A 25,679-nucleotide genomic window follows, 5' to 3' on the forward strand; every position below is an offset into this window, starting at 1 on the left:
ATATTCCATGTAGCTATCGTCCCATCTCATTGGTGCCATGTTTTTCAAAAGTCCTTGAGACCATAATGCATAGGCAGTTATATGAATATCTTCAAGAGCACAATATTATAAGTAATGCTCAGAATGGATTTGTTAAGGGTAGGTCAACTACTGGAGCCATGGATGCTCTTGTCAAGAATATTCTGAGCGCTTTTGAAAATAAAGAGTATGCTCAGGTGACCTTTTGTGACCTGAGCAAAGCTTTTGATTGTGTTGTGCACTCTCTCTTACTGGATAAATTGAAATTTTATGGCGTTTGTGGAGCAGATCTTAGCTTATTTAAAACTTATCTTGTGGGACGTAGACAAGTGGTGTGTATTGGAGATAAGAGATCAGATGTAGCATGTGTAAAATTCGGTGTCCCACAGGGATCAGTTCTCGGGCCATTGCTTTTTATTCTTATGATAAATGACCTTCCTGCTGTTCTAAATTGCCGTTCAATACTGTATGCTGATGACACAACATTTATCAATAAATGTACTGACCTTCAAAATCTTAAAAATCTAACTGAGACCACTCTGATGCAAGCAGCGACATGGTTTAGGGCTAACGGCTTCATGCTCAACGAGAATAAAACACAGACTATGCACTTCACCCTTAGAGGTGGCTTAGATTGTGTGGATGCAATAAGCGATGTAAAATTTCTGGGGATATTCATTGACAGATATTTGACTTGGGAAGCTCATATTAATTATATATCAAGCAAACTTTCAAGAGTGATTTATCTGATCAGACAACTGAAAAATCATGTTCCAGATAATTATTTGAGATCGATATATTTTGCCTTTTTTCAGAGTATTGCAACATATGGCATACTACTGTGGGGAAATAGTAGTCATGCAGAAAATATTTTATTATTGCAAAAGAAGGTGGTCAGGGTTTTAACTGATTCTCATAGACTAGCACACTGTAAGCCTCTTTTCGTCCAGCTTAGAATAATGACAATAGTGAATTTTTACATTTATACTGTATCGTTGCATGTTAAAAAAAACTCATCCAATTTAAAATTAAGGCATCAAACTCATAGCTACAACACAAGAAATTGTCATAGGATTGATATTCCCTATCATAGGTTATCCAAAACAGCCAAAAGTTATGATACATTTGGTATAAAAATTTGCAATAAATTACCTACAGATTTAATATCAGAGACAGAAAAGAAATTTAAGACGAGATTATTGAATTGGCTTGTGATAAATCCTTTTTATAGTGTTGAAGAGTTCTTTGAGAGTGAAATAATTGTTGCTTAGAGTTAAGAGGTTTCTATTTGTATTTATATATTGTTCTAAAGGCTCAAGTTGTGCTGTAAGGAATATGTTTTGTACATTCAAATGAATATTGTTAATGTATTTGTAAAATCCAATTGACTTACAGTTTACTTAGGTACTGTATTATTTTAAGACTCAGTAATGTAATTTTGTATGTACAATTGCTGTAAAATTTGATTTTTATCTTTTGTCCTACTATATTCCAAATTTCGTGAAACCCGTTAGAGTCGTTTTCGAGATCCGTTGAACATAAATAACCAGATATGAAAATAGCCATATACGAGTATAAAAATAACCAGATATAAAAATACAGAAATTGCTTGCTCAATATAATAGGATTCAATGCAGTGATCCATTAATACTGGATAATCTATCAATTTACCAGCTGATCCAATACATCAATACTCTTCAATCACAATCCTTTATCATGAACTCCACTATCCAGTTATAATGAAATATGTTGTGGCCTAGTAGTCTATTCTTTGACAAGTTTTTTCTAATAATCAAGAATCCTCTACAATGTTAATTGTAATGATCGAATTGGTCCATCAATATTTCTATACATCCATTCATGCATCAGCAGATCACGTCATCACATCAATTCAGTAATATTCAATAAATGGCAATGATTAATTTCTCATGGCAGACATTGAATTGAAAAAAGACTAAATAGAATAAAAAAGACATTGAATACAGACATTAAATAAAAAAGACTAAGAAAATGTCAAAAACCACAGATTTATTGATACTTAGAAAGACCGGTTTCGGTTATTACACCATTGTCAATCTCTGATAAACTGATTTATTTCTTAGTCTTTTTTTTCTAATATGAATAATTACCACAATATCAACTTCTCAACTACACAAAAAGTGAAAAAATTGATTTTATTGATACTTAGAAAGACCGGTTTCGGTTATTACACCATTGTCAATCTCTGATAAACTGTTATAATTCTTAGTCTTTTTTTTCTAATATGAATAATTACCACAATATCAATTTCTCATCTACATGAAAAGTGAAAAAATTGATTTGATCCATCAATATTTTTCTCATTCATTCATCAGCAAATTACGTCATCAATTCAGTAATCTTCAATTAATGGCAATGATCGAATTATTATGGCAAACATTGAATTGATCAATCAATATTTTTCCAGTCATTTATCAGCAGATTACGTCATCAATTATTCGGTAATCTTCAATGAATGGCAATAACTGAATTGATAATCCATCAATGCCTTTACTCAATTCACTTATCACCTGAACCAATTCTCCAAATAATCCTCAAATAACAATGATGGATCCATCAAAATTTAAGACACCATTAATCCTCGAATGATCCGCTTAATAAAATCAAGATTACGCCGAAACCTGTACAATATTCCATTATCACCGCGACCCGTCCTAATCCGATGTTTTAGTTCAGTGAACCGTAGACCTTTCACATGATTTCCCCCACCTCTCGTTTTACGTCACGATGGGCTTCCCCTCCCCTCCCACCATGTTCAATCATGATGGAATATTCCAACGCCCCTCAGATTCCACCCTCCCCCACAACCCCTAAAATATGCTAGCTAACTGACAGTTGAACTGATGCCTCTCGACTCGAAACGAAATTGGAAACTCGCTCCAGTCGCTCCCAATGTATTTTAGGGTTGACGTCTCACTATAATACTAGCTCGGTGTAGTGTACTGTAGTGTGGCTTTGCCTGTATCAGCATGAAATTCAGATAGTGATGTCACACTACTGCTATACTACAGTGAAATATACTGTAGTATGGACCTATATCAGTCACTAATATCACAATATCGGTATGGACCCATATCAATCAAATCAATCATTCAATCAAATCATTAGAAACTTTACAGCAACGTCAAGATATCAGGTCACAAATATATAATGAAAACTAAAATAACCATGTCATAATAGCCTATACAACCAATACGAAAAATATTAATAAAAAAATAAAACACACTAATTAAAACTCAAAAACACTATGAAAAACTCTTCTATCGCATACAGACATTTTTTTATTAACAACTCTTTCAAATATGTTTTGTAGGATGTGATACCCATTACTCTCACGGATTCAGGTATGCAATTGAATAATTTTAGGAAATTTGCTGCCAGCTCTGTTGAGAAACTTTGTAACAGCAGTGTCTGACTCTAACTTTGTACGTATTTGTTTCGTGTGTTATGACTATTGAAGTCAGAGTTTATTTCAAAATCTTGAATGTTTCTCCTAATGTTCAGCAAGCATTCAAATACATATAAAGATGGACAATGTTGAGACACCCCATAAACAAATATCTACATGGTGTGCGAGGGGGCTTTCCACATAAAATTCTCAATGATTTTTTCTGTAACCTAAAAATAATGATTGCGGTAGAGCAATTTCCCCATAAGCGGATACCATACACAAAATGACTATGTATGTAAGAAAAATACACATTCATTAGTATCATCACAATGATTATTGTTTAAGTATTGTAATGATTATTGATGATTAGTGTATCAATGTATACCATATAGTTCTACATCAGAAAAATTTACTAGCCTTACAATTTCGTGTTCTGCTACTTTTTGTGCTCATCACAATGAGACATAGTATATTGACCTAGATAACAACAATTCAGTTAATTAATGGTAGAATTGCGTTCAAACTACATATACCTAGGTCGAAACACACAGGAATATAGCACAAAAAGTAATACTGGCTTCAAGATTCGAGTGTATTTGGATAACATTTTTGAAGATTTGGATAACATTTTTGAAGATTTGATTTCTGAGGATGCAATCTGATGCAATCAGAATAATAATCAACTAAAGTTTTCATGATCTATATTGAATTATTCACAAGTTCTGACACTGAAAACCACCTACTTATTACTCTATGACATTGAACTTGGAAGTCAAACTTCTCAGCATTTTCCATCAAAGATCTCGCTAACCATTCCACTAATCTTTACTTGCTTCACTGAATTGATTTGTTGATTTCACATAATATAATTTATAGTGAATTACAGAACATAATTGGTACCCTTGTAAAATTTTTAAATTAAAAACGACTAATTTCGACATCTATGTCATTCTCAAGTAGTGTCCTTTTTCAAATCAAATTGATGTGACATAAATGTCGAAACAAGCAGTGTTTAATTTTAAAATATTACAAGGGTACCAGTTAGTTTCTATAATTGAACAAACTGAACATTCAATTAGCCCAATTAATACTTTTTAAAAATTTATAGTAATTTGATTTCAAGCAAAAATGTTGAATAGCTCCCGAGTTATGATAACGTTCATTAGAAACCAAAAGCCGGATCACTGGAAAATGAAGGGAAATAAGATTTTTTCCATAATTTTAGCCTTTTCACCCGAATAAAAAAGTAATTAAATTAATTACAGATAATAATAATAATTATTGTAGATTACAAGAAAACAGAGGGAATTAAATTTTTCCCAATATCAATAATTCTAGTTTTCCACTCGTATTATAGACGGATTTCACAACACAAAGTAGAAATTCTATTCCTGTAGCACCTTTGATCTGCTACTTCCAAACCACTCAGAGCAGTGAAGAGGCCTCGAGGCCTCCGTTACATTATCAGTCGGGTCTCAACCTGAGTTCAGACTTGAGAGGGATTTGTTGTTTTTGGGAAGTGATGCGCGCTGACACGTGACACAACGAGAGAGAAAATGACCGAGAGGGAGAGAAAAAGTGAGAGAAATACCCACAGAATCAGAGAGAATGGAAGGTAGAGAAGGAGATAGATAGATAGATAGATAGAGGGAGAGAGAGAGAGTGAGAGAGAGAGTGAGTAAGAGACAGAAATAGAGTGGAAAAGAGTGAGAGAGAGAAAGACCGAGAGAGTGCGAGATGAACAAGAGGAGGATGCTGCTTGAAACATAGCACTTGTGAAATTGATCAGGACAGAACGACAGGTAGCCTAGCGGTGTACTCATGAATACATAAACGCTTTCCTCGTAAAGTCGACACAAATAGGACATACACAGACTATCTGCAGACTGTGTCCCCCTTACATGGAAAAAGGTCCTCTTGTGTTCTTTGAATGTAGGGCTAAGTGTTGAGAAAGTAAAGTGAAGCTTCAAATCTAGGCCTACTGGACTACCCTTACATTTTATTTATCAACTTATTTATTTATTCATCATTAAATTAAAACACACATATGTTGTCTCATTTTAAAATGTGACCTGTGTGGTCACGAACCAAGGTCGTGTAAAAACATAAAACTGTGTAGAAATTGAAACATAAACTACATAAACTGTGTAGAAATTGAAACATTAACGACATAAACTGTGTAGAAATTGAAACATTAACTACATAAACTGTGTAGAAATTGAAACATTAACTACATTAATTGTGTAGAAATTGAACCATTAACTATATAAACTGTGTAGACATTGAAACATAAACTACATAAACTGTGTAGAAATTTACAACATATGTGTGTTTTTATTCAATTATGGAACGGTTCTACAATATTAACAATGACTCAGTCGATTTTTTATTTATTTATTCATTGGATAAACAATTACAATATCGGAATGAAAAAACATGCGCTGTTGAGATGCGTACTGGAGCGAGATAATGATCGAATAGTGGATCGCTAAATAGCTATTAGTAGGATAATTGAACGATCTTTAGCGAGTTCCTACTAGTAACTCAAGACCAAAATCGTTACCCATCTGATTTCTTGTTTGTATGTTCTACAATAACTTCCAAACGCTCTTATCAATCAGCTTCAAATTTTGAACACATATTATTCGAATCTTTTTACAGATAAAGTTTATAGAGACTGATTATATTATATTAGTACAACCTGGTAATTGGAGCCACCTAGCGGCAGAATTGGAAACTACACTAGTAGGCTGTCCAATCCACCAATCAGAAGAGAGTATAGGGAGCTTGGAGGCGTGGCTTGCTGTCATTGGTCTGTTATTCTATCATTCCTGCTCTACACACACTCTTTCTCTTCTTCTATGAAAAGTGTTAATGGAAAGAATATTTTTGGGAATATTTTTCCAAGAATGGAACCATTACCCGATACCATTGACTAACTAAACAGTTCGTCTATAGATTAAGTTAATGGACTAACTAAACGTTTAGATCTGTGCCGAAACCCAATAGACTATAGATTAAGTTTATCACTTACACCCTGAGTAGCTTCAGAGGTGGGTGATTGATACCCAGGTGTTGCTCCTGGATGACTTCGCTCAGTCGTAATGTGGGCGGGGAAAGGAGGCAAGTCGAAGTTCCTCTTCCTTCTTCTTTGTGCCTCAGCTGGCGAGAACAGCACCTCCTGGTGCTTCTGACGGCGTGAAGGTCGCTCTCTTCTCTGATGACACCACTTTGATGTAATTTTGTATCTTGAGAAGGAAGAATAGGGACGGCAGACAACGGTCCGCTGTGCCCTGGGGAGGAGGAAGAATAGGGACGGCAGACAACGGTCCGCTGTGCCCTGAGGGGATGGAAAGAATAGGGACGGCAGACAACGGTCCGCTGTGCCCTGGGGAGAAGGAAGATTAGGGACGGCAGACAACGGTCCGCTGTGCCCTGGGGAAATGGGAGGACAGGGACGGCAGACAACGGTCCGCTGTGCCCTGGGGGAATGGGAGGTCAGGGACGGCAGACAACGGTCCGCTGTGCCCTGGGGAAATGGGAGGACAGGGACGGCAGACAACGGTCCGCTGTGCCCTAGGGAGATGGGAGGTCAGGGACGGCAGACAACGGTCCGCTGTGCCCTAGGGAGATGGGAGGACAGGGACGGCAGACAACGGTCCGCTGTGCCCTGGGGAAATGGGGGGACAGGGACGGCAGACAACGGTCCGCTGTGCCCAAGGGAGATGGAAGGTCAGGGACGTACGGCAGCCAACGGGCCGCTGTACCAGGAGCAGGAAGGTTGTGAGCGGAATGCTGTGGTCTGGAGCTCGTCCGGCGTTTAAATACTCCCCCAAAGTGGAGGGGATGGAGTAGTGCCGCCGCCAGAGGCGGTGGAAATAGTCTTGATGCGCGGAAGATGATGCACCATCGGTACCTTCCTTATCTCCGCGGTCGGCTAGCCTTGCTGATAGCCGAGCATCTTTCAATAATATTATTTATTATTTTCTCGTCACAATATTACTTTGTGACAAGTTCATAGACTAAACTAAACGGTTAGATGTGTGCCAAACCCTATAAAGTTCTATCGATTCATGTGATATAATTACAATTACAACTTGCGAATTTCAAAATCAGTAGAATAGTTCATGAGCGAATTTTCCATCCCAGGGGGCTCTCTAGTTGTAATAGTTTTCTTAAAATTAGTAAAATTAGAGCAGAATGTACTTTCAAATCAAGTTTACATGAATCGAACTCTAGATAAGTTGGGAATTGGAGTATGTTAATAATATTTATTCATCACATTGTGTACAAATATTTTACATGAGGAAAGACTCAACAGGCTCATATCCAAAACTGACCCATTTCCAATTTATAATATAATGGAATAATCGCGAACTAAATTTTAAAAATTCAGTACTTGTACAGTGGAAATACAGACTGTACAGTGAATCTTAAGGTGCGTACAGATTTACGCGCCGCGAACATGAGCAATTCACTTTCAATCAGCTGATGCCAAGCTTTTTATATCTGTATCTTACCGTTTCTGTAAAAATACAGATATAATCAGCTGATTAAAAGTGAATTGCTCATGTTCGCGGCGCGTATATCTGTACGCACCTTAATATATAGATCCAAATTTATCAAGCAGAGACATATTGCAGAGTTAGTTTCTTCCCAATACATTTGTCGATTTATCATAATTGATATTAGTTCAGGAATTAGATAGAACACATTGAAGCGAATTTCAATCAACAAAAAAATGGTCTAGGAATAATGGAATTGACCAAAAAGTAGTAGTTTAATATAGATGGCCCAATAACGAGTGTCTGATTTCAAGGAAATTGAAATTAAATAGTTATTTGTATATCTAAAGTGAAAAGTACGACTTTTTCTCCCTGAGGGAAAAGTTTGAAGCCCGAGGCGAAGCCGAGGGCAACAATTTTCCTGAGGGAGAAAAAGTATTTTTCACTCGTAATGTACACAACATTTTTCCTCCATCTACATTTTTTTATAGAAACTGCAAATAAAATCATTTCAATAACTTACGTATTGGTGACAATGTTTCCTAACAACATAACCTAAAATCTAAAACTTTAAAACCGGCCGTCTGATTGGCACTGCCGATTGCGCTATCTATCGGCTAAAGTTGTAACAATCAGCTGGGTGTTTACCAAAAATGGCTGACTCCAGATCACGCGGTTCAGATTTGAATTGCAGATCAAAAATATTTGTTGGCTGTTAATTTGAATAGAATAAGATATTTTTAAAATTGTATAAATTTTTATCGTCTACTTATATTAAGAATATAATATCATAATTACAAACATATTTCATGAGTTGATCAAATTTCTGGTTGTGGTATTGAATTCAGTTGACTCAATGACAGACACCTCTTTATGCTTTCTCATCTGAGCTTAGACCTTCTAACCTATTATAATGTAAGTTTTTAAAATAGAGATGCTTCCCATGTTATTTAAATGGAGTCACTTTTACTCCTAGGAGTTTTTCTGTTTTTTACTACCGAGGGCGAAAAAGTGACACTTTAGTATTATGTTTCAGGGAGTAAAGTAAGTACTTTAGCCAGTAGGTGGAGGAAAAAATCATTTGTCAATCTACACATAGCATTTTAGAAGTACTTTTCCAAGTTCAGTTCAAACAGAATAAGGTATATTCTACCAGTTAGAAGTATTACAGAGTGACTGTACTTGAGGTAGACATTCATCGCTTTGAAGTTTCCGCTTGTGATTGTTTTGACATGGGAGTAATGAATTTTGAATGCTTTCTGTACATGTGACATTGTGACATTGAGAAGGATCAGCAAAACCGATTGAACTGCATGACAGCCTCAAGCTTGCCTATTATCAGAAATTAGATATTATCATTAGAATTGGGAACTGCGTGGACATAATTAACTATTAACAATAATTGGACTTCCTCATTGTCACTCACATGTCAGAATAATGTCATTATTACTTTTAACAATTACGTTTCCCTCTCATGTGATTCCAATGTAATATTTTAGAATTACTCATCCATCAGATCTCTACTCATTCAAAATAAGTTGTCAATCTACAAAACTTCAGCCCAACATATCATTGTTCAATACTAAATACAAACAATTTCACGATTTATTGAGTGAAAATGATTGGGACATTTGAGCCTGTGCAAAGGCAAAAATAAACTTTCTACTGGTGATATTTTCAAAGTTTTACAATTTGTATATTATCAAGCTATCAAAATGAAATTGTTTTCTCAGGAAAACTTCTTTTCCGATCATTACTTTTTGAAATATGAGCGCCTAAAGTTTAAATTTTTGGGACCCTATGGGGTAACGATAATGGGGTAATGCTAATGGAGCAACGATAACTTTAAGTTGAGTTATTTTTGGTCATTTTTGGTAAATTGAATAACTTTCTCAAAAATTGATGTTTCTCAAACATTTCTTGTTTTATTCAATAAACAATACCATGAAGAATTTATCCTCCAAATCTCATGGATTTATCTCTTACCGAATTTGAAATGTTCTGTACCAAAAATTTAAACTTCAGGCGCTCATATCTCAAAAATGATGATCGGAAAAAAATGATTTCCTGAGAAACCTTTTTTATATAGCTTCATGATATACAAAGCGAAAAATATCACCAGTAGAAAGTTTATTTTTAGCCTTTGCACAGCCTCAACTACGAAGTAGTGAGGTTTAATAGATTCCAGAGGTGCGTACAGATATACGCGCCTCCAACACGCTCCGCGCACGCTTCGCAATCGCTCCGATCATGAACGTTACGGGGGATGTTAGCTCTTCTCGCGTTCCACTCTTGCTCCCCGGTCGATCATCAATCGATCTGCTCGAGTGACGTTCGATTGCGGAGCAGAGCGAAAGTCTGTACGCACCTCTACATTCCATGATGATTGAGGTAGTATGCATACTTCACCTACTTTTTTCCATATTCTCATTCAATTATATTTCATCCACTTTAATCCCAACACTGTCATAGCTGATACAGGTTTATTGATGTAATATTAACTGTTCATTCTCGTTTAAAATAATCAATTATATTTTATTAAGCAAGAAATGATATTTTTCAATAATGAATGTTCATGATTAAGATGAAATATTTATTAATCAATTGTGAATTCTACATAGTTAAAAGACGATCTGGCAACAGAGCATAGCGAGAAAGAGATAGCGCTTTGTTGAATGATAGACAAGGATAGCAATACCATTGCTAATCAAACACTGCCATTATAACGTGGACCTCACTATAGCAGGTAACCCGTGCTCTGCAAGGATCCAACTGAAAACCTGACCTACTGAAATCTTGAAGAATTTGAAATGGTCCAATAACCATCCTCGATAAATTAAGAATCTATATATAAAATTTCAAGTTAATCAGTTGAGTATTTGAGACGTGATGATGCGCAATTCGTGGATTTCCTATCTCGTACGTGTATAAGCCCATTCTTCCCTTCACTATATTAATATCGGGGCACTGAGCTTCGCTCGTTATTTTTATTTATTGATAAACAGAACACAATTCTCTAAAATGATCGTGTTTATATTTCACAGCTAGAATATATATATGTCATCTTATGAAATTCGGGGATGCGATATTTCGATTTTTACATACTCACTCGCTCACTCACTTTTTTACTATCCACAGCTGTTTCAGCCAAGGATGAATTATTCTTTTAATGTCGTTGAGCGAGTTTTCCCAAGGATGAGACCTAGTGCAATCGATTTTTCATATCATAAACCTACTATGTTCCAAATTTCGTGAAAATCGTTAGAGCCGTTTAAGAGATCCGTTGATTATAAATAACCAGATATAAATATAAAAATACAGAAATTGCTCGCCTAATATAATAGGATAGAAGAAAATGCATGATAAATTCCCCTCTGGAAAACTAATACTGTACATCTAATATTCGAGCTAAATTGAGAGGAAGCTAATATACAAGATTCAATATAGAAAACAGACGAGACGTTCGGAATTTCAAGAATGGCAATTACTGTAACAGCTCAATAAAGTGACGCGAATTTTGTCGGTGTGAATGCTTCCACTGCTTTCAAGCATGTTCATAATGTGAATGGAAGCGACAGCAACTTTAATCAGTGTGAAAGCTTCAAATGCTTTTCTGCATGTTCATAATGTAGCGACAACAAAATTCTTCAAATTAGTTTTCAACAAGTATAAAATTAGGATCGACAGATGAATTCCCTGAGTGAATGCCTTTATGTTAATAATCATTAGGAAGAGAAAAGTGATCGATCCTCTGTGTCAAAGATTCTTTTTCTTTCAAGCATTGTTAATTATCAGGAAAGGTAGGTTTATTTGTGTGAAAGCTCCTATTTCTTTCCAGTGTGTTCATAATCAGGAAAAGAGGTTGCTCAGAAAAGGTTGTTTGAAAGCTCCTATTGCTTTCAAGTAAGTTCATAATCATTGGGAACAAGAGGCGATTCAGTGTAAAACTATCTATTTCGAGCATGTTGATTTGTTCATAATTTGGAATGATTTCAAGTTATATTTCATTAGACGATATCAACCCCTAGAATACCCTATATAAACATAATCAGTAGAATACGTAATAGTATTTCTCAAATTGAAAGCTTGTATTCTTATCAATCAAGTTCATAACCAGGGTTGTGAATAAACATTTTCAAGGTATGGAAGCTGCTATAACTTTCGAGCAAGTTCATGGACAGGAATGAAATAACGACTATTCTCTATGTGAAAGCTTCCATCACTTTCATGCATGTTCATATCAAAAATCAATCGACGATTTTTCTCAGTGTGAAAGCTGCCATACCTTTCAAGCGACTACATACTATGGAATGCGAGGGTGCGTCTACGCGAAATTGGCTCACTATGCAGAATCAAAGCAGCGCCATTAAGACAATGCAGGGGTTCTACAACCCCCCTCACACTTTCGCACACTCAGTCTCTCTCTCTCTCGCACTCACTACTTGTCAATCGATATGAGATGAGACAACAGCCAAATGCCAAGCAAATTCTTCTTCTTTCCATTCCACATTCTTCTTCTTCTGCTTCTTCTCCATAATCATCGTTCTTGTTCCTTCTTTTCATCATTCTACCTCTTCGTTATCGTCTACGTCGTCGTCGTCGTCGTCGTCGTCTTCTTCTTCTTCTTCTTCTTCTTCTTCTCTTCTTCTTCTTCTTCTTCTTCTTCTTCTTCTTCTTCTTCTTCTTCTTCTTCTTCTTCTTCTTCTTCTTCTTCTTCTTCTTCTTCTTCTTCTTCTTCTTCCACCTCTTTAAGACAGCACAGGCTTCAACTGTTTGAGAAAATGCCTTCTTACATTGGTTCAAAGCTCTACAATAATTTACCAATTGAGCTGCAGTCCCTAACAAACAAGAATATATTCAAAAAGAAATTATACATCTTTCTTGTTGCAAAAGCTTATTATTGTTTCAATGATTATTTCTATAATACATGATTGAAGCATCTAGTAATAATAAATTTCTATGTCCTGCACTACTTTTAAAACCTACTTTATGTATCTGATGTCTTTGTATTGGTGCTTATTTTATGTCCATTGATGTGAGTATATTTTCAACAATTCCTCAAGGAATGACCTGTGACTAGACGATATTCAAATGTATATTGTATTATATGCTGTGTTGAATAAAGAGATTATCTTATCTTATCTTATCTTCATCATCTTCTCCTTTATCATCATCATCATCATCATCATCATCATCATCATCATCATCTTTCTTATTTCCTCTTTTCCTCAATCTACTCGTTCAACATGTCTCATTCTTATTTCTTCTTCTTCTTCTCCTTGTTCTTGTTCTTCTTTCCTTTTTTCTATTCTTTCATTTTTTTCTTCTTCGTTATCCTCTTCTTCTCCTCATTCATCATCATCATCATCATCATCATCATCATCATCATCATCATCTCATCATCATCATCATCATCATCATCATCATCTTACTATTTCCTTTTTTCCTCGAGCTACTTATTCTTATGTCTTTTTCTTGATATTCTTCTTGTGTCTCCTCCTCATTCTCCTCCACCTCATCCTTCTTCTTTATTTCCTTTCCATCATCCTTCTTATTTCTCCTTTCTCCCGATTTACTTTCTCTTATGTCTTCTTCTTTCTCTTCCTCATCATCATCATGATCGTTTTCTCTCTTTCACATTCCAGCATAAATTTGCAAAAGCAATTTATCCAATTTAAAACGTGCTGAAGCCAGTGCTGAACTCATGGAGTCAGCGAAACACTACTACTCCCCTACCCGTACTGTTTATTGATGGTTAGGCTCAACTCACACTTACGCGACTCAAGTCGATAAGAGACTGCGACTCTAGTCTCTTCTCGACGCAGCATGTGTTTTCAAATGGTGACACTCAGACCGGTCGACTCCAGTCTCCGCGACCTCACGACTGTGAGACTGAGTCGAGCGTCGACTCGACTTGTTGGTCGAGCCTCGACTTGAGTTGCGTAGTACCGCGCATTTTGGATGAAAGTGAGGTTATGTTTGATGAAAGTGATGTTTCATCATTTTAGATAAGACGATAATAAGAATTAGATAAGACAATAAAATATATTCATAATAATTATTATAAAATTTGTTACATGCTAAGTAGTGACGAATTAGATCTTATATTTTCAATAAAAATAAGGTTAGAAAATGGAGTAGCATGGAACTGAACTAGTGACAATGAGCAAAAATCTGGTGTGGCGCACTCACACAACTTTCCTTGCCGTTATGAAAATTGATCACGTGATGCAAGTGTTCCCGCGCATCTCAAGTCTACTATTCAAAGATTTGAGCCAGCTGGTGACAGGGCAATAACTATGGAGACACAAGAGGTCTGCTATCTCTTCATAGTGAATCATTCAATAGAATCAATAGTTGCCAACAGTTTGCAATTGGATAATCACATTTTATCGAATTTCGAGCTTATTTTTAATTTTAGGTGAACATGTTACTGAACATTAATTGTAGAGATACTCATGCTCAATCTTTTCCACTCGAAATTTTTTGTTTGAATTGCATCTGAAGCCTGATAATTGAGATTCTAAAATCAAACTTTGCATAGATGTGGCGGAGCTCCTGAAATTTTTTACAGATATGGGACTTGTGGCAGTTGATAGAGCTTATCGATGACTATTTTATGTATAACTTTAATCAAAATCGTTGGAGCCATTTTCGAGAAAATTGCGAAAAACCCTGTTTTTGACAACATTTTCGCCATTTCAGCCGCCATCTTGAATCGCATTCTATCGAAATTGTTCGTGTCGGATCCTTGTATTGTAAGGACCTTAAGTTCCAAATTTCAAGTCATTCCGTTAATTGGGAGATGAGATATATATTGTAAACAGTCGCACATTCACTCATACACACACACACACACACACACACACACACACACACACACATACAGACCAATACCCAAAAACCACTTTTTTGGACTCAGAGGACCTTGAAACGTAAAGAAATTTAGAAATTGGGGTACCTTAATTTTTTTCGGAAAGCAATACTTTCCTTACCTATGGTAATAGGGCAAGGAAAGTAAAAATCAGACTATAGAATTATTCATCATAAATCAGCTGACAAGGTTCTTACACTTACGTTCCAAATTTCAAGTCATTCCGTTAATTGGGAGATGAGATATCGTGTACACAGACGCACATACACTCATACACACACACACACACACACACACACACACACACACACACACACACACACCGACCAATACCCAAAAACCACTTTTTTAGACTCGGGGGACCTTGAAACGTTTAGAAATTGGGGTAACTTGATTTTTTTCGGAAAGCAATACTTTCCTTACCTATGGTAACAGGGCAAGGAAAGTAAAAAAGTAGTAAGGTCGAGAGACTGGAGTCGTACGATTTGAGTGGAGGTAGTGTGAGTTCAGCCTTAATCATTCTGTTCTATGATAAGAGTTCCTAACCAATCAAACCAATTTTTTCTCAACAAAGGGTTATTTTATTTCAGAGCCAAAGCACGGGTTACCATTAAATAAATGTTGTAATCAGGTGCCAGATCTTTCAAGTACAATAACTGTCAAATGAAGTTTCCCGGAAAGAGATGAATGGGGGAAAATACCTCCAGTAATATTCTAGACTTTGGAGCAATGAGTAGGTCAAATAAAAGAGTGGCCCGCCCGAACCAGAAAATCCCCCGGTCTACGAAAAGTCAGCCCAGCTGGCATGGGGCTGGAAGAAAGCAGGCACAGCGGTGCTGAGGTGATTAGAACGACGATGATTAAAAACCTGGATCAAAAAACATTGGAGAGGAAGGTGGTGAAGAGGAGTGGTAGGAGGGGGAGGAGTAGGAGGAGGAGGAGGAGGAGGAGGACAAGGATGAGCAGGAGGAGGAGGAGCAGGAGGAGGAGGAGGAGGAGTAGGGGAAAGTAATTAGAAGGAAGAGGTGAGGAGGAGAAGAAGAGAAGAAGACGAGGACGACATAGGAACAATGATAAGAAGACATATAAGATTATTTAAATAGAGGGAAAAAGAAATAAGAAAATGATGATGATTATGATGATGATGATTATGATGATGATGATGATAATGATAATGAAGGTGAAGAAGAAGGAGAAGAAGGAGGAGTAGAAGATGAAGAAGAAGAAAAAGGAGTAGTAGAAGAAGAAGAAGAAAAAAGAAAAAGAGGAGGAGTAACAAGATGGAGAACGAGAAACAGAAGTAGAAGAAGAAGGAGGCAGAGGAGTGAAATTGGAAGAAGAGATAATCTGGAAATTTGTGTAATGGAATTTTGGTGGTGGTGAAGGAAGTGGAAGGGAAAGAGGACGCATCGGATGAGGATTATGGAGAGGGATAAGTTTGAATCAGAGAAAGGTGCAGAAAACTAAATTGAAAGTTGAAAGGAAAAGGACGACAAGATATGAATTAGTAGAAGAATGAGCAGAGAAAACAAGGGGTCAATTAGAGGAAAAATCAAGGATACAATGGGCGAAGAAAAATGAAAGGTAGATGAAATCGGAAAAAAATGGAATAAGAGAAAAATGAGATTTTGGAAGAATAAGAGGATAAGTAAAAGAGGAAGAGGGGAAGTAGGAAAAGAAGAATGGGGAGTGCACGAGGAGCTGGATATACAAGAAGGACAAGGGTAAAATCGTGATGAGTAGAAACAAAAGATGGAAAGTGTGAAAGTATAAGATAGAGAAGTGACAGTGAAATCAGAAGTTAGCATGGAAGATGAGTAGGAGAATGGATTGTGAGTAATAGAGAAAAGAGAAAATGAGGATGTTATGAAGAGGATACAAAATTGGGAAAAAGATTAGAGAAAGAAAAAGGGAGAAAAGGTGATGATGAAGAAGAAGAAGAAGAAGAAGAAGAAGAAAAGAAAAAGAAGAAGAAGTAGAAGAAGGAAGAGGAGGAGCGAGAAGAAGAAGAAGAAGAAGAAGAAATGATTCGTGAAAGGAGAATTATCAGAACAGTGGAATGGGAGTGCAGTGAGATGATTAAGCGTCACAACCTGCGTTGGCCAAAAAATGATTCCCCACAGAGCGATTAAATTCAGTTTTGTCAGAAGTTTAGACGCATAATGAGGCTTAAAAAGTACTCCAGAGCTCACTTATTGTCATTGTGATGCACTTTTACCAGCAGCGTTTCTAATAAATTGACTAGATATGAAATTAATTTTGAGTACTAGAGTTGAGTTTAATGGAAATACTTTTGTGGCTTACCTTTTCAATTCCAACGTTCAGGAGGTTTAGAAGAAGTTTGAATACGGATACCTGAAACAAAATAAGTCATTAGTTGAGGGACTTCTTTCGAGATTGAATTTTTCAAGTTATCTTCCACAAGTCACTAATTTAAGAATTTATACTAATTCATATCCTTTTTTGTAATGTTCGTATTTTGATCATTTGTTCTGTTAATAAATAATGTATTATGTATCTGATTAGGATAGCAACTCCTATTTGTATGAGAACTTGATCAAGAACAAATAATAAAACTATTTGATTTGAATTTATTTTCCATAAGATAACAAAACATATGAAAATATAGATGCATCATTATGCAAAACACGATTTTGAACATTATTTTCGAATGACATGATAGTACTATCAAGGTTATATGAGTTTGCAAGGTGTCGAAGTAAGCTATGATGACAGGAAAAATGTGGTAACCTTGTACTATTCCTCCCACAAATTTAGATAAGGTTACACATAATCAGAAATAGGTTAGTCTTGTAGATCTTCACTCCACAAAATTTCCAATCATAAAATATTTTCACAAAGCAGATTTTCAGATTTAGATGCTTCAAAATCAAATATATAGAAGAGATATTATCACTAAAATAGAAAAATATTCACATATTATTTCACAATAATTTTGAAGAAACCGAAAAAACAAACTTAATAAGCCTAATTATAGAGCAAAATTAAATTTCACTTATTCATTTGATACAATCATACACAAGCTCACGGACGTGCCTTAATGACATATCTGATAGCATAACAGTACAATAAAAAATTAAAACAAAATTAATAACGAAAGTTGATGTAATTCCCTAGCTATAGTGAGGTCCACGTTATAATGGCAGTGTTTGATTAGCAATGGCATTGCTTGTTATCCCTGTCTTTCATTCAACAAAGCGGATAACACTATCTCTTTCTCGCTTTGCCCTGTTGCCAGATCGTCTTTTAGCAATGTTGATATAATAAATAACTAACTAAATATGTCATCTTAATTATGTAAATTCTTTATGAAATTATCAAAAAATATAATTTATTGCTTAATGAAATATAATTGATTATTTTAAACAAGAATGAACAGTTAATATTACATCAATAAATCTGTATCTTCTACCGTCTATAGAAGGCATTGACAAGATAGAGGTTCGGCAACGTTTTTCTCCTATCTTTCTCCACTGCCAGACTGACGTGGAACTCTAGGCCTATAGAATCAAAATACATATTTTGGTTTGTTCAGCTAGTGAAAATTGTCACTAATATTGAGAAATATATTTATAAACATCTGTGATCGAATATATATTCAAATAATATATATATTATTCAAATAATATATATATTATTCAAATAATATATATCCAACAACAATGATAAAACACATAATCATTTTATGATTGGAAACGGTAAAACAGGCTATTGGAAGATAGCGATAAGGAACTCAATCATGTCAGAAATAGTGATCCATGAAATTCAGCGACACAAAATGAGTGCATAAAAAGCATAAAGACGCCTCTAATGGTGAAATACCACTACTTTATAGTGAGACTCTGTCAGCATTGTCTGAATGGGAAGCATTGGAGATATCTTATAAGGAATACTGACAGTTTTAAATGAATCTCACTATTGGTTTTGAAATTGGATACTGTCAGTATTGGTTAAATGAGAAACATAAAGTTGTTTTATGAAAAATACTGACAGTTTCAAATGAATCTCACTATTGGTTTTGAAATTGGATACTGTCAGTATTGGTTAAATGAGAAACATAAAGTTGTTTTATGAGAAATACTGACAGTTTCAAACAGTATAAATGAATCTCACTATTGGTTTTGAAATTGGATGCTGTCAGTATTGGTTAAATGAGAAACATAAAGTTGTTTTATGAAAAATACTGACAGTTTTAAATAAATCTAATTTTGGATGTAACATTTTATGCTGACAGTATTGGTTGAATGGGTAACATTAATATTATCTTATGAGGAATACTGACAGTTTTTAATTAATCTCAATATTTGTTCTAACATTGGAAGCAGACAGCATTAGATGAACAGGTAGCAACAATACTATTTCATAAGGAATTCTGACAGTTTAGAGTGAATCACATTATATCTGGCAGAATTCCACTTCATTTGACGACTCTATTCATTCATATTTTGCGATATTGATCACGCAAGTCGAATATAAAATGGAGTCGGTCGTTCAGTTGTGAAACCCGTGTTCCGTTTCTTTTTACAAGTAATAAAAAGGGGGAAAATGCCGGGGACTTATTGAAAGCCGAAGTAATTACTACTTTTATTGGGTTGCCTTTCAACGGCGGGCGAATTCGTTATGAGGGTAGAAGCCTGCTACTGTGGAAAGTCAAGATTGAAGTTCTCGGTTCAGGTTTTAAATTGGAGTGTGCAGTGTGCATTCATATTATTTCTGAAGTATTGGAGAGATCACAGGAGTTTAGTAAGCCTAAAGTAATTGGAGGTTTTTGAATCGTTGAAGGGAATATGGGGACTCAGTAAGCCTACTATGGTTTTCACATTGATATTTATCGTATCATGAAGCTTTACAAATTGAATCAAATCAAGATTTTTCCTCCGCCTACTGTCTAAACTGCTTACTTTACTCCCTGGAACATAATACTAAAGTGTCACTTTTTTGCTCTTGGTAGGAAAAACAGAAAAACTCCCTAGAGCATAAAAGTAACTCCATTTATATAACATGGGGAGCATCTATATTTTAAAAACTTTTCAAATAGGTTGGAAGGTCTAAGCTCAGATGAGGAAGCATATAGAGTTGTCATTAAACCAACTAAATTCAATACCTACCTCAACCAGACATTTGATCAATATATGAAATATAAGTTTGTATGCTAAAATTATTAAAAACTTCCTATCAGTATACTATAAAAATGTATAAATATTTTTTATATTCCGTGTTATTCAAAATACCAGCCAACGAATATTCCTCATTAACTATCAAATTTGAAACGGGAACTTCATCATAGTTGTAGTTGAGTTGGTCATTGTTGTTACAACTTTTGCCGACAGATAGTGCATAGCGCTGTCGGCGGTGAATTGTGATTACAAGCCAGATGCTTACTTTTTAGTTTATGTTGTAACACATTGTTACTGGTCACATAAGTTTTTAAAAATATTTTATTTGCAGTTTTTATAAAAATGTAGGTGGAGGAAAAATGTTGTGTTTATCACGAGTGAAAAATGCTTTTTCTCCCTCAGGGAAATTGCTGACCTCGGCTTCGCCTCGGGCATCAATCTTTCCCTTCAGGGAGAAAAAGTGGCATTTTACACTCTAGATATACAAATAACTATTTATCGCAGAAAACCGATCATTGTATTGTTTGTGCTAACCTAATAAATAATAAATAGAACATTGACAATTTTATAGCAACGTCAAAATACATAGAATATAATCCAAACACATCAGATCAAAGTGAAAAAGCTACAAAAGTTTTCACAAAAAATATTGTGTAGTCTATACTACATTCAATTATATACAAAGGATTATACGTAGGCCCCGTTGCACAAAAGCCGGTTGAATTTTACGAGTGATTAACTTTACGAGAACCAAACAGAGAAGGCGTTTTTGAAAAGACGTCTTCTCTTATTGTTTCTCGTGGAATTAATCTCGGTTAACATTTAACTGGCTTTTGTGCAAACGGCACTTGGAGATATACTTATCTAGCTGATACTTTAGCTAAAGACGTAATTTTGTTTCTGATTCAATGCTCTATAGGTCATGGTAGAAAGTTCTTAATGACCTGAATTTAAAGCATAAAGTAAAAAGTCCCAAATCTTATACTAGAAAGTCCCCCAATTTCAGGTTCTCAATTTGAAATTGTATTGTGAATTATAAATTATTATTGAATTATAATAAATAACAGTTCTGTGTTTTATATCGATATTGATCATTCGATCATTTGGTGAATCCCTGTGTGTCAATATCATGATTTGTGCATATTATTCACTGATTGATACTAACCCTCTGTTACTGTGAAAAGTCGTTATGAGATTCTTGTTTGAATTGAAGATTGTATTCAGAATTATTGAGTATCAAATTAAACCAGAAGATGAAATTGTAGAGCGAACATATTGACCCTGAAAAATGCGACTTTTTTATTTTTGACTGTGGACCCTGGAGTGTATAGTACGCGTCCCGTAGCTCTGCCACCATGACTTTGGAATGCATACAGGCAAGGTATAGTTGGCGGGGTAATATTCACGGCTTTGCAAAAACATCAGGCTTCAGAGATCCTAGATGGAAGGAGCTCCCTACAAACAGATATTCTTCATGAATGAAAGAGTTGCAACGTATCACCATCAATGGAAAGAGCAAGTTAAACGAAAGTCATCTGATAGGCTGTGTTGTGCTAAAAGGACGTAACTCCAAAAAGCTCCTTGTGTATCTTTCAGGTTGCAACACGTTGCTTTTGAGAAGATACAAAAGAGCATCTGTTGCTTATGGAAAGATACATATTATTCAAAAATGTTCGATATATTTGAACGGGTAGTATTGTAGTCTAGTGGCCCTTCGCCGATAGGCAAAGCTACAGCACCCGGACTGTATCCAACCTTGCCGTACGGTACTCAGTTTACGAAGGACAGAAATATTTGGAATTATTGTTATTATTATTATAAATTGAATGAAAAAGACTAAGAAATTGTAAAAAAAACACAGATTTATTGATACTTAGAAAGACCGGTTTCGGTTATTACACCATTGTCAATCTCTGATAAACTGAAGGGTGGTTTTTTGACAATTTCTTAATCTTTTTCATTAAATATAAATAATTACAATATCAACTTCTCAATTACACAAAAAGTATTATTATAAATGCTAATACAAGATCAAAAATATTTTACAAGATGGACAATATTCTACAATCTCTTCAAAATCCATCACTGAAATTACAACTCTCACTATTTTATTATACTATCTATAGTGAGGTCCACGTTATAATGGCAGTGTTTGATTAGCAATGGCATTGCTATCCTTGTCTATCATTCAACAAAGCGGATAGCACTATCTCTTTCTCGTTTCGCCCTGTTGCCAGATCGTCTTTCAACAATGTAGAACTATTAATTAACAAAGTATTTCATCTTAATTATGAAAACGTATTATGAAATTATTGAAAAATATAATTTCTCGCTTAATCAAATATAATTGATTATTTTAAACGAGGTTGAACAGTTAATCATCAATAAACCTGTATCAGCTACCGTCTATAGAAGGCATTGACAAGAAAGAGGTTCGGCAACGTTGTTCCCCTATCTGTCTCCACTGCCATTATAACGTGGACCTCACTGTGGATACAAATTTATTCAAAATCCATCACTGAAATTTCAACTTGCAACTTTTCTATTCCAATTCCACAAAATATTTCTATGCAGGTGGATATTTTATTCACTTCAATTCCATTTACAAACTATCACGGAGATTTATTCCATTCATACACTCAGATTCAATAACTTACTCTACACCAATAAAACAAGTTCAATCTACGATTTTATGAACACATCAATATTGCCATGAAAACCTGACCTCCCATTCAGAAAATTAACATCTTTCACCACTACCCATCTCCCATACAACTGTGATATTCATTTCAATCTGTCAGCATTCCTTATATTACCCTATCAAAGCTTCCCATTCCATCAACGCTGGCAGTTCAAGATAAACTCACTATATAGCAGTAGTCAAGGTTCAAACTCCAAACTTTCAGAATTGTTTAAACGGGAAGTTCTAGTGTAATTTAATCAAGTATGATGACAGTTGAAAGTGAACCTCACTTCATAGCAGTAGTGAATTTTGTTTCACGATGAAAGCCCGTGTGGCCTCGTGAAGGTTCAAACTTCAAACTGTCAGCACTGTTTGAACGTGAAGTATTTGTGTTATTAGATCAAGAATTCTGACAGATTGACCTGAATCTCACACAGGGAGTTTTCCCAATATCGGACCTGCGGTCACCGGAAAATATGAAACTCAGTTAGCGTCATCTCAGGGGACGTGAAAGCCCGGAAAATTCGCTTTCCACTTTCCATTTGCCTCTGTCGTCAGATGAAAAGCGAGATGATACAATATTGATTGTGATATTGGCAGTGATGTATACTAGATTTCATACTATACTAGATTTCTCCTCAAACCATAGTAGGCTACACTGTATAAACTAATGAAAATTAATGTGAAACATCAACTAATATAGTGAGGTCCACGTTATAATGGCAGTGTTTAATTAGCAATGGTATAGCTATCCATGTCTATCATCCAACAAAGGGAATAGCGCTATCTCTTTCTCGTTTTACTCTGTTGCCAGATTGTCTTTTAACAATGTAGAATTAGTAATTAATGAAAATTTATTATGAAATTATTGAAAATTATTATGTCATGCTTAATAAAATATAATTGATTATTTTAAACGATAATGAACCGTTAAGGTGCGTACAGACTTTCGCTCTGCTCCGCAACCGAACGTCACTCGAGCAGAGCGATTGATGATCGACCGGGGAGCCACAGAGTGGTTCGACCGGGGAACGCGAGAAGATCTAACATCCTCCGTAACGTTCATGATGGGTGCGACTGCAGAGCGGGGGCGGAGCGACTGCGTTACGATGGAGAAACGAGGGCGGTACGAGGGCGGAGCGTGCTCGGTGCGGGTTGGAAGCGCGTATATGTGTACGCAGCTTAAATATTACATCAATAAACCTGTATCAGCTACCGTTTATAGAATGGATCGACAAGACAGAGGATCGGCAACGGTTTTCTCCTATCTTCCTTCACTGCAATTATGATGTGAACCTCACTATATGAATTTATATCATCGAGCATTCCATGAATTCCCTCAAGGATTTTTAAGGCTGGCCACTAACGATTGAACAAGAATGGTAAACAGTCAATATACATTGTTGTGTCATCACAGCTGTGATCACATCGAAACGCTTAGAGCAATATTTTTCGAGGTTAGGTTTTTGTATCTCAGATTCTTTTGTGTCTAGGTTAGGTTTTTGTATCTCAGATTCTTTTGTGTCTAGTTTTTCTTCGCTGCTCTATTTGAGGTTGAATTATTATTTAATCATTATAATTTGTAATTTTTAGGTGGTTTATTTATTGTTATTGGTTGTTTATTTCTTGTTAGAAGCCTCTCGCTGTTGATGAACAGCTCTTTTTTGTCTAGTTTTTCTTCGCTGCTCTATTTGAGGTTGAATTATTATTTAATCATCATAATTTCCAATTTTCCAGTGGTTTATTAATTGTTATTGGTTGTTTATTTCTTGTTAGAAGCCTCTCGCTGTTGATGAACATGCATATGAACATGTGTATGTGCATGATAAGCAAGCATAACATGCATGTTTAACCGTTGGTGGCCAACCAACTAAGGTATCTTGTTTTCGTTCAATAAACGTTTCTTCCAATGTACCTAGAATACATTGTTGTACATAGAATACAACGATTCTTCTATTGTAACCTTGGATACAATGTTTTCTAGGTACCTTGGTTTGCTCTATTCTATTCTATTCTACAGATGGAACAGTTAACGTTATGATACCTCTAATCAAACTTTGGCTTATAGAATGTGACTATTTTCTGTCTTGATATTTCTTTTAATGAAATTATTTTTCTTGTTCACCAGTTTAGTAAACGTTTTTCTATTGTTTACTATTCTATAAGCCATTTTGAATTATCTAGGAATGTTTAATTTCCTCAAGGAGAAACATTTCCAATTATAGAAATGAGAAAATGAAAACTACTGTTATAAAAGAGAGGGCCGACTGCGCCCTAACTTCGCCCTCCTAGGTCAAAAATAAAGGCAGTCTATTCTATTCTATTTTAAGGATTGAATAGTTGAGTTCTAGCTACCGTACCTCTAATTAAACTTTAGCAGATATTTGAATGCAACTATTTTTTGTCTTGATGATATTCTTCTAGTAAAATCATTTTTCTTGCTTTTCAGATTAGTAGTATCTCAAAACGGGAGAGCACTGCACATAGTTTTTCCACATCAGTTCCTCGATTCACCCGAATGGTTTGGTGTCTCAACTGATGAATACTTCCAGGTAATGTGTTTACATTTTTGAAGCAGTCTCCAATTCTTACTTTCGTTGATCCTCAACGTATGGGCCGGTTTCCGAGCTCGGGATTTGGCTAAGTTCTAGACTTTAAACAGCTGGAGTCAGAGAATTGGTTTCCCGAAACGGGGCGTAGTCGTAGTCATTGTCATAGTCACGTTTGAATTAAATTTCGAAAAACTAGAAAATTTAACACAAAATAAAATAAAGAAAAAAATAGTGTAAAGTTTCAGCTATTTTGAATTATTTAGGAATGTTCAATTTCGTCAAGGAAAAACGTTTCCAATTATAGAAATGAGAAAATAAAAGCTGCGACAACGCCCCGTTTTGAAAAGTCAATTTTGTGACTCCAGCTGTTTAAATTCTAGAACTCAGCTAAATCCCGAGCTCGGAAACCGGCCATAGTGTGTGATCATACTCTAGAGGGTTCAGCGAGAGTATTTAGCGGTCAGAGCGGTCTTAAGAGG

General features: G+C 35.5%; 1 protein-coding gene across 8 annotated transcripts in view; it reads left to right on the forward strand.

Annotated features, from left to right (window-relative positions):
• Positions 1–25,679, forward strand: part of LOC111056320 (popeye domain-containing protein 3) — a 129,246-nt gene that overhangs the window by 77,569 nt on the left and 25,998 nt on the right. For all 8 annotated transcript variants that reach the window (XM_039433571.1, XM_039433572.1, XM_039433569.1 and 5 more), the window contains one exon: positions 25,098–25,200. In XM_039433571.1, coding sequence (XP_039289505.1) covers positions 25,098–25,200 — 103 coding nt within the window. The remainder of the gene's footprint in view (positions 1–25,097; positions 25,201–25,679) is intronic.

The sequence above is a fragment of the Nilaparvata lugens genome, chromosome 7 (genome assembly GCF_014356525.2).
Source record: "Nilaparvata lugens isolate BPH chromosome 7, ASM1435652v1, whole genome shotgun sequence".
NCBI lineage: Eukaryota > Metazoa > Arthropoda > Insecta > Hemiptera > Delphacidae > Nilaparvata > Nilaparvata lugens.